At 29.6% G+C, this 11,501-nt stretch overlaps 1 protein-coding gene across 1 annotated transcript; it reads left to right on the top strand.

Annotated features, from left to right (window-relative positions):
• Positions 1–6,996: 6,996 nt before the first annotated feature.
• On the top strand, positions 6,997–7,897 carry LOC118054887 (ethylene-responsive transcription factor WIN1). The gene is made up of 2 exons (XM_035066660.2): positions 6,997–7,163; positions 7,377–7,897. Exons 1-2 carry the CDS (start codon positions 7,084–7,086, stop codon positions 7,834–7,836), a joined length of 540 nt encoding a protein of 179 aa, XP_034922551.1. The 5' UTR covers positions 6,997–7,083; the 3' UTR covers positions 7,837–7,897.
• Positions 7,898–11,501: the final 3,604 nt, after the last annotated feature.

The following is an 11,501-nucleotide window of genomic DNA, read 5'->3' as shown; positions in this document are numbered from 1 at the left end:
AGTTGCTGGATCAAGGAGGCTTCATTTAAGCTCTTCTATATCTGATCATACACCCCTAACAAATCAAAGCTATTAAATCAAGTTCAAATGAGATACATATGGACTATTGAATATAAAAAATGATAAGTTAGAGATTGAGCAAAATATTGGATTTTTTAAGGAAGAATGACGGTAATTATTACAAGTTCTAGGAGGGTATAATCCTTCACTAACCAAGTAGGTGCAGTATATTGGAGTTGAAAAGATAAAAAAAGGTGTGGTTACAAGCATTGAGAAGAGACTTTAAGAAGTTGAATAAAGAAATTTATGAGATAATTTCAAATTACTTCACAAAAGTAATCTCTTTGGTTCACCAGATGAGAAAGAATGGTGACAATATTAATGATGTTCAAGTGATGGAGAAAATTTTGAGGTCTCTGGATTCAAAGTTTGATCATATGGTTGTGGCAATTGAAGAATCAAATAATTTGGAAGATTTGAAAGTAGAAGAATTAATAAGATCTTTGCAAGCCCATGAGCAAAAAATTGATAGAAGAGGGGAAGGAATATCTCTTGAATAAACATTGCAGACAAAGTTAACTATGAAGAATGTTAGTGAATCTGGCAGATAAGCATTTCAAAGAGAAAGGTTCTTTCATAGAAGAGGAAGAGGAGAAAGATCATTCATAAATCAAGAATCTCATAGAACATGAAATCAAAATTTTAATTTCAGAGGCCGTGGTAGAAGCAGGGGAAAAAGTTGTAGAGGATATTCAAATTGAAGGAATAATAATACAAACATACAATCTTTTAATTGTAAAGAGTATAATCATTTTGCTTCAAATTATTCACAATACAAATTTAAAGACAAGAATGTCAATTTTGCTAAGAAAGAAATTAATTCTGAAAAACCTGCATTATTATTGCACTTGGTATCTAGATATAACAGCATCAAATCATATGTGTAGTATGAAATGAAGCATTTATTGATATCGATAAAAGTTATACAGGTAACATTACCTTTGGAGATCTTTCTCAAAGACCAGTTGGAGGAAGATACAAAATTCTTATTAAACTTAAGAATGGTGAGCAAAAGTTCATATCAGAAGTTTTTTATGTTGTAGACATGAAGAACAACATTCCGAGTTTGGGATAGTTTCTGAAGAAAGACTTTGAAGTGCAGATGAAAGATAAGAATTTGAAGATTTTTTATGAGCTTGGAGCTGCAATTGCTTTAGTTAAAATGACTAGACACAGGATGTTCCCTCTAGATTTGAGTAGATATATGTCAAAATGTTTTAAGGTAGAAATCTCTAACATTATGAATTTATGGCATCTGCGATATGGATATTTGAATTGTGGATCATTGATGCTGATAGAGAAAAACAAAATGGTTCTTAGAATACCAAAGTTAGAGCATACAAGCAAAATGTGTGAAGTGTGTGTAGTGGAAAAGCATCACAGAAAGCTATTCCCAAAGAAAAGTTCAAGAGAATCTTAACCTCTGACCTGGTGTATTCAGGTGTGTGTGGTCCTATTTTGCCTACTTTAATAGGAGAAAGCAAGTATTTTCTCACTTTTACTGATGATTTAAGTGGTAAGACATAGGTATATTTGTTAAAAGAAAGGAAAAAAGTGCTTAGCAAATTTAAGTTCAAAAATTTAGTAGAAAAACAAAGTGAGTATAAGCTAAAATGCCTAAGAACAGATAGGGGAGCATAGTATATTTTTCATGATTTTGAAGATTATTGTAAGTAAAATGGTATTATTCATCAACTCATAATGCCGCAAACTCTACAACAAAATGGAGTATCAAAGAGAAAAAATAGAACTATTATGAACATGGTTAGATGTATGCTAAAAAAACTGTCCAAAAGAGTTTAAGGGAGATGCAGTTATATGTGCTGTGTATTTGTTGAATAGATTTACAATAAAAAACTTTAGAAGATCACGCTAGAAGAAGCATGGAGCTTAAAGAAACCAAGAGTTGATCACTTGAGAATTTTTGGCAGTGTTGTTGATGCCAAAATTCAAGAGGAAAAAAGAACTAAACTTGAAGATAAAAGCTAGAAATGCATACTACTAGGATATAAAGAAAAATCATACGGTTACAAACTGTACAATCCAATGACAAAAAAGGTGATCATGTCAAGAGATGTGAAGTTCGATGAAGAGCAAGAATGGAATTGAAATTCTAAAAATCAGCCATAAAAACTAATTGTAGATGAAGAACATATTCAGAAAGATGAAGGAGAAATCATGTTAGCTCCATCTCCATCATCTAATAGTCTTGTTGGCCATTCAAGCTTAACAACAAGAAAGACAAATAGCATAAAAGAGATTTATAATATAACAAAAAGAATCAATCTTAATGATGTTAATATGCTTTGCTTGTTTTCAGGATATGATCCTATTACATTGAAGAAGCATATCAAGAAGGAAGATTGCAGAAAACAATGAAATAAGAGATCAATTCCATCATAAAAAATATAATACATGGGAATTGACAACACTTTCTGAAAGACACACTGTAATAAATAGGAGTAAAATGGATCTTCAAGAAAAAGAGGAATGCAAAAGGAGAAATTAAAAAATATAAAGCCATATTAGTAATGAAAGGCTAGAAGCAACAATATGAAGTTGATTATGAAGATGTTTTTGCTCTAGTAGCAAGAATGGAAACATTAAGACTGATGATTTCCCTAGCAACTTAGAAAAGATGGAAGATATTTCAGATGGATGTAAAGTCAGCATTCTTGAACGGCAGCCTTGAAGAAGAAATATATGTAGAATAACCAACTGACTTTGTGGTAAAAGGAGAAGAAGAGAAGGTTTACATATTGAAAAAAGCTCTTTATATGCTCAAACAAGCACCAAGAGCATGGAACTCCAAAATTGATGGCTATCTTTCACAGAAAGATTCACAAGATGTCCTTATGAACATGCATTATAAGTGAAGAAATGTTTATAAGGCAGAATTGTTTGTTATATGTTGATGATATACTTTTCACAGGGATAAACCAGCTATGATTCAAGAGTTCAAGCAATCTATGGTGAAGGAATTTAAAATGACAGACTTAGGTATCATAGTCTATTTTCTAGTATTAGAGGTGAAGCAGTGCAGTGATGGAATCTTCATTTCACAAGCCAAGTATGCAATATAAGTTTTGAAGAAATTTGCTATGGAAAGATTGTTGTCTGGTAGACAATTCAGTTGAATATGAAACCAAGTTATGTAAAGAAGGAGAAGGAGATATAGTTAATCCTACATACTATAAAAGTATTGTGGGTTGCTTGCTTTATTTAACATGTACCAGACCAAATATTTTGTTTAGATTTGGTTTGATTAGCAGATATATGGAGAAGCCAAGAAGTTCACATTTGAAGACAATAAAGAGGATCCTTCGTTTTGTTAAAGGAACTGTAAGTTATGGATTGTTTTATTCATCCTCGCAAAATCTTAAAATTATAGGTTATTGTGACAATGATTGGGTAGGAAACTTGGAAGACAAAAAAAACACAACTGGATTTATATTTTTTATGTGAGAAACAACTTTCACGTGAACATTAAAGAAATAATCTATTGTTGCATTATCCACATGTGAAGTATAATACGTTGTTGTTGCATCGTATCTGTGTCATGCAATATGGCTAAGGAAACTGATGGAAGATTGCAGCAAAAACAAAGTAAGGTTACACGAATCTTTGTTGATAACAAGTTTGTTATAGCACTTGCAAAGAATCCAATTCATCATGAACGTTCAAAACATATTGATACTCCATTTCACTTCATTATAGAGCACATAAAAGAAGGTGATGTGGAGTTAGTTCATGTCAAAACTTATGAACAAATTACTGACATTTTTACAAAGCCATTAAAGACTGATATTTTCTGTTATTTGTAAAATAAGCTTGGAATCATAAAGATGGATGGAACAAGTTTAAAAGGGGAGAATGTAAGTTACTAAACTCGTTTACCAAGATTAAGTGTATTGAAGTTAGTATAATGAATAACCATCCACATCAAAAATAGTATGAATTTAGAAATACTATGAATCTAAAGTAAGTATTGAAGAGTCTAATATTAATTAAGTACTTTGAAGATTGTAAAAGATATTTTATAATGTCTTTATATATTGTATGGATTTGATAATAAAGGGTGTGAAAGTACTATTATTTAATGTATTATATTCTATCAAAATGATGTAAGTAGTAACACCTCCTCTATTCTCTTATTGTTTTTCCAACATACATGGGCTTTTCTATCACTTTTTTTTAATAAAAAAAAATCTTCATTTTGTAAAAATTGGTAATGGGGCGGGTAACACTTGGTAATGAGGTGATAGGCCGTGGTTGTTTTATATATTACCCAAAATAAACAAGAAAATCCTTGATTAAAAAGAATTCATATTAGTACAACAATGAGGGTGTGTTTAATAACATAAAATATATTTTTTTCCTTTTAATTTTTTTAAGAATGTGTTCATTTATTGAAAACAAAGATGAATTGTTTTACTGAAAAAAGAAAATACATAAAATTCTTAATATTATTTTAAAAAACTAAAAACCATAATTTACAATAGTTATCTTAATATTTTATATTTGTAATAATCTAATTATAGAATATTAGTTTCATCTCATAAAATTAAAAATTACCACAAAAAAGTTAATACTGTTAAGTAAAAAATATCTTTATATTAGATTTATAATAAAAATTAAATTTATGATACTAACTAAATATAAAAATATAAGTTTAATCTTTTACATTACTAAAAAAAGTGCTTATATATAAATGTAAAATAATTGTAATGTTCATGTATTTTCTTTATTTGAAAAACATTGAAAAACCTTGTATGGAAAAAACTATATATATAAAAAAATTAAAATATGTGTTTTCTAATCTGTGTACAAATTTAAAAGAGTAGAAAACAAGTTTTTTTTGTTTATTGGATGGAGAAATATTGCATTTGATGTAAAGAGGAGGTTTAGAGTATAAAATTAAATTTCGTATCTATAAAGAGGAGGTTAGTTTTCCAAGATATAAGAGATAAATATATAAAGAATAATAATGTGATTGGTTGGAATGATAAAAATATAGATATAAAATAAATCGGTTTTTAAACTATATATTTTGAAATAAATTTTTATATTTTTAAACTATAATATATAATAAGATGTTTTTCATTATACTTCTATTATGTACATCTTTACCGAGATAACAAATAAACGTTACCTAAGTTATCATGTTCAACAATTTTGCCTTCTTATTACTGATGAAAATTAAGTTTCGGATATGCTTCCTAATGTTTAAAAATCTCTTCTACCACAATTTTTGCCTCTTTGAAAATCATGCAACAAACCAAATTATTAAAAGATTTGGAAAGAAATAGGAAAATAAATCATATAAATGTGAAAAAAAATACAAAAATGAATGATTCAATCAATAATTTTCAAACTAAACTATCTTGATTGTCTCATCGAATCAAGAAACTTGTACTATCTTGGTATATATATAGAAACATAGATGGCATCTTACTTGTACATATACTAACAGAAAATTAGGTTTCCAAGCCTTATAATCTAAGAACATTTCATGTATAAGCATTTCAAATTAGTTTTCAAAAATGAATGATCCAATCAATAATTTTCAAATTAAACTATCTTGATTGCCTCATCTTGCATGTACTAAAAAAAATTAGGTTATGACCCTCCACAGCCTTATAATCTAAGAACATTTCTTGTTAATATGCATAAAATTTATACATGAAAGAAAACCAAGTTTTTTAACCATTCACCAAAATGAAATCTTGGTATGGTTGTATAATGGGATTATAAATAATATTTTAATGATGAAACAAAAATATTTAGGAGAGTTTTCTAGGTATTTAAAGTTATAATTGAGGTTTCGTAACTGTTATCTAGTTTTATCTACTTGAAAAGTTATTGATAATATATATATATAATGAGATAGTTCTTTTTATTTTAGCTTTGATTTAAGAACAAAATAATTACAACCACACATTATTCTTAAATTGCATTCAGCAATACATTACTAGCGGGAGTTTTGAAACACACACACGTATATGACTACAGTAAGTTGGATGTCACATATATTGTATGCTTCACTTTTCTAGCAACTTTAACATTAGATTCAAAGACCTAACTTTGAGAAAAGTTAACGAAAAATATATGCTATGAAACATTAAAATTAATTATAATTTTGAGATTTATCTTACGGATCAAGGTTATATCACACAAAAAAATAATCATACTGGCAAAGTAACGAGGGTTTAACACTAAGTTTGTTTGTACAACATTACATAAATGTATATTTATACACACATGTGCTTGCAGTTGTAGTAACATGGCAATTGATAATTGAAGCGTGGCCTATTCTCGCTTTAGCATATAGGGACCGTTTGGTAGTGCGGTCGAAACTGCGTTTTGTCAAATTTCAAAATTTTTTTTTTTTTTGTTAAAATTGAGTTCGGTTTGTACTTTTTGGATCGTTTTGATGTGCTGATGTCAAAAATGATTTTTAAAAAATAAAAAAACATCATTAGCATGTATTTCGGCATGAAAAGCTATTTGAAAAGCAACCGCTACCACACTACCAGACACGCTCATAGTATATAACACGGAAAATAAGCTGTCAACTCCCTTTCCAATCACCGAGACACCGGAAAGCTGACAATCTGGGGCCACAACAAGACTGGTATTTAATCATAGCTGTGTAGAATTAAATTCTTGTATGATTATTGTATACGTCTACGCTCCATTTACACGAAAATTGTCGTTTCTGTACCTCCATTTTTCCAAGTGCCTAGAGGTAGAGTGGTGGGTTGCAAATTATGGCCAGCACATGCAGCTGCTAGTGGAAAATAGAGGGTGACCCTTTAATTCTAGGGTAGATTGTTGACGCTACCAATGGCCTATACAGCTATACTTGATCCAAAAGCCAGACAATGAATAATTGCTCATTCAATTTAATACCTCGCTCACAGCATAACGTTCTCTTGTACTGTATATATACTTGATCCGTAAGATTTGAACTGGCAAGGGAAAAACGCAGAAAGACGTAAACGTCTGTCAGTTCTTCAAATCATGGTGCAGTCAAAGAAGTTCAGAGGTGTCAGGCAACGCCACTGGGGCTCATGGGTGTCTGAGATTCGTCATCCTTTACTGTACTGGTTTTGTTCTTATGTTTCTCGATTCCCTATATTTATTCATCTATCTATTCGTTCATACCTGTTTGAAAATGATTTCTAAAATTCAAAGTACTTTGCTGTTATATGTTCTAGTCTTTTTCCTCCACCAAAGTCTTAGTTTTCTTTTGTCCTTTTGTTTTCTTTAATGGTAGCCTTAAACATTCATGCGTTCTTGATTATTGCGCACAGAAAAAGAAGGGTGTGGCTTGGAACATTTGATACAGCTGAAGAGGCAGCAAGAGCCTACGATGAAGCAGCGATTCTGATGAGTGGCCGTAACGCCAAAACAAACTTCCCTGTGGTTGCAAATCAAACAAGAAATGGTCAGACCTCTCCCTCCTCCTCATCAGCTCTTACTGCAAAACTACGCAAATATTGCAGATCTCCGTATCCTTCCCTAACTTGTCTGAGGCTTGACGCCGAGAATTGCCACATCGGAGTCTGGCAAAAGCGTGCCGGTCCACGTTCGGTTTCAAATTGGATTATGACTGTAGAGCTTGGAAAGAAGGATGGACGGCAAGCCCCGGAACAAAAGATTCTCATCTCAGATACATCAGACATGGCAGGCCAAGAAGGTGGTAGTGATGATCGTCCAGATGACGAGGAAAGGGTTGCACTGCAGATGATAGAGGAGCTACTTAATAGGTAGAAGGGGGTTGCATCTATGGACGACAATAGGCTTCTGATATATTTATATCTTTCTTATTGTTATGATCAATATATGTACTTTATTAATATGAAATGCATATATATTATATTAAATTTAAAAAAAAATTACTTTCAGCATGCGCACACATATATATGAGATATTAATGTATTACTTTTGAATTAATTGGGTATAGATTGACTTTTGAGTATAATCATTGAAGCATTCAAATTCATTATTATGAAAATATCAATATTTAGCTTCTTTTAATTTTAAATTCCTATAGTATATTCTCATTAAATTATAAAGGGAATTTTTTTTTTCTATTTCTTCTGTCACTATAGTATATTTTATGGTCCACACACACATGTAATATAATTGTAACATCTACAAGATATTAAATAAGCTATGAACAAATAATAATGTTTGAATTTTCCAACGCTCTTAAGAAGTAAAAACATATACTAAGGGTTTGAAACAAAAAATCCAACAAAACACTTTTTTTTATATTAAAAACAAACACTCGTACCTAAAATAAATTGCATATGCAAAGGAAAAACACCCAAACATGAACAAATTTGGCTACACTAGGTAAAACAAGCATCATCACACAAAAAAGAAATAAGAAAACAAAGGTAATTGAGAAAAGAAAAGATGAAAGCATATCTATTTTTTTAATTGTTTTTGTATATTGGGCTGCCTCCTAATATGCACCTTCATTTATTGTATATGGCTTGACTTTATGCCCACGTCTAAGGTTCAATCAAATTAACCACCGTTATGATACCATCCTTAAAACAAAGAAAGAGCTTTAAACATGAATGGAAAAAAAAAAGAACTTTTTTCCTAAACATGAAATTTGCACCCTTTGCCAATAATTTACCTAAGAACAACGCTATTTTCAAAAATTCATTGATAAATCTCTGATAGAAACCTGCATGTCCTAAAAAACAATGAACTTCTTGCAACATTTTGAGGGATAAGACAAGGATATAATAATATATATCTTAGCTTTTTCAACTTTCAAACCTCCAATAAAAACTACATTCTAAAACTATCCATTGTTTCAATCATAAAATGACACATTTTATAATTCAAGGTTAGTTTCCATTCATCTTTTCAAAAATAAAAGTTAAATTTCCATGGTATGCTTCAAAAGTATCATAAACAATAAAATCATTAATAAAAACATTTGTGATTCCTCCTACATAGTTTGCATCTTTGAAAAATATTTGGTGTATTGTATAAACCAAAAGGCATTCTCTTAAATGCTAAAGTATCGAGCAAGCTAAACTAAACAAAAGCACATGCTTGATTCAAATAAATAAGGATTAGTATCCCTAACAATGATGCTAAAAGTTTGACGGGTGTTAAAGTTATGTAAATTTAAATCCTTAAATTAATGATTTGTAGTATAAAAAAATAAAGGTATTGTCCCATAAAAAATACAAGTATTATAACTTAATTACTCAATCAAGACAAGCTATTAAGTTTAGATTAAAAATAAACCAAACTAAAGATACAAATTTTAAAATTCAAGCACACATCAATGAAAGTAACTAAAAATTAGGGTTTTGTTTACTATCAAAATTAAATAAAAAAACATGGAAAGCTAAGAAAACAAAATAAATTAATTTTTGAAAAATAAGAGGTAAATCGGCATAATGTAAAAAAAATATAAAAGAATTTTTTTTTGTATAAGTATTCCTCAAAGAACAATTAAATATCAATTATTGAATTTAAATATGTTTTCTATTCTTATTTGTGATAATAAATAAAGCAGCCATAAAAAAAACAACAAGTTTTTCTATCAATTCTTACATTTTATTTAATCTAGCATCTATATATTAATTAATCATAATCATATAATAACCTTCATTAAGCATTTAAGCATATCAATAAAGATGCAATTGAATTATGATAATTAAACACGTATAAGGAGTTAATTTAATCAAGACTTATGTTTCTAAGTAAAAAAATAATCAAACATGGATTTGAAAATTAGATATCTATGCTACTTTAATTTAAATAGTCATGCATATGTAATAAACTAATCAATTAGAATAAATTTAAACAAAAACATATGTTGTGTATCATATAGAATTTAAATCATCAATCATCAAATTTAATCATAAAAAAACACAAGATATTCATGTGTCACAATAAATATAGAATAATTTTAAGAACAAATCCTTATGATAATTTAAAATTCATAATTACTAACCTCTTAAATTGAAAAATAAAAAACAATAAAAAAAAAATTATAACCATGGAATTCCTCTCCTTCTTTCTCCTATATCATATACATGATCCCTTTGTTAGAGGTTAAGATTGGTAAAATATAAAATTAAGGTTGTGATAAAGTTTCATAGTTAATAACTAATTTTTAATCTGACTACTTTAAGGTTTTTTTACACTAATATGATTCTAATGACTTGTGCTTCGACTTGGACCTTGTAGAGAGGTTTCTTGGTCATGTGAGACCCTTTCTAATATAGATCAGCTCATACAACCAAAGACCCATTACACATTCCAAATGAGCTCATCACAAAGTCCAAATATGCATTGAATGGACTAATTGTGCAAGTTTCAGCCGAGCTAGATTTTAGGATCCTTTATAGCATAAAGAGGAGGCCTTAATACATTTAATTCATATGCAAGAGGGACTCAATCCACCCTTATTTGGACCATAAAGTTTCAACGACATGGCTGCTAATATTGTATCAATTCCGGCTAGCCTTGTTTTGTGATGTGAGAATATTATTTATTTCTTTTAAATATTAGGATTTTTATTTTATTTTTTTTTGCTTGTCTAGTATGGAGAAAACATAGTAAAGGAAACAAAAGAATCCAAGTTGACTTAGGAAACACATGTGGCGACAAATAGGAGCATTAAAAGAACATCATTTCCTTTCAAAACAAGGATAAATACAAGGCTGAGATCATAATCATATTCTAACTTGAAAACCAAAGCGGCAACAAACTTCTCCTTTAGTTCATAGGATTATTACGCAACAATGTTTTATTTTCTTCTTATCTTCTCATAGCAAAACAAGACTTAGACTTGTGAGCTTTATTTTTATTTTGTTAGCTACACCTAAGACTTATTTGGGCTTAATTAATACTTTATTTTTAATTAGGATCTAAGGCTTATTTGGATTAGAGCTTGGGATTACTAGTAAAGGTGTTGGGTCAGTTTTTGTAAGTGAGTCAATTTAGCCTACAAAGATAGATTCATTAGGGTTAATTTCTCAAACTATTAAACACAAGTAAAGACTATATTGTTGGCACCTTTGAAGAATAATAACTTCTAAACTTTTCAGTTTAATGTATGAGAGAGATTCTTGTATTCTTTGGTTCTTGAATGAACTGAATTTAATTTATCAAAGATTAACTGGCTTCATGACATCATTCGATTTCATTCCAATAGTAATCATGTCTTGGGGTAAGGTTTTCATTGTGTCAACTTCCTATCAGATCTTTTAGATTTTCAGGATTAGATCTGAATTCTTGATTAGGGGTTGCATTAACCACATGATGAGCAGAAGTTCACAATCACTTTCCATATCCATTAATGAGCTACTATGTCATCATCTTAACATGAAAAGATTTGGAGAGACTCATCCATGCTAGTTTGCATGTTGAAAGATTTTAAGCCCTGATTTCCA

This window comes from Populus alba, chromosome 3, assembly GCF_005239225.2.
Source record: "Populus alba chromosome 3, ASM523922v2, whole genome shotgun sequence".
NCBI classification, from domain to species: domain Eukaryota; kingdom Viridiplantae; phylum Streptophyta; class Magnoliopsida; order Malpighiales; family Salicaceae; genus Populus; species Populus alba.
The sequence above is the reverse complement of the archived record's forward strand: the minus strand, read 5'-3'. Positions and strand labels throughout refer to the sequence as shown.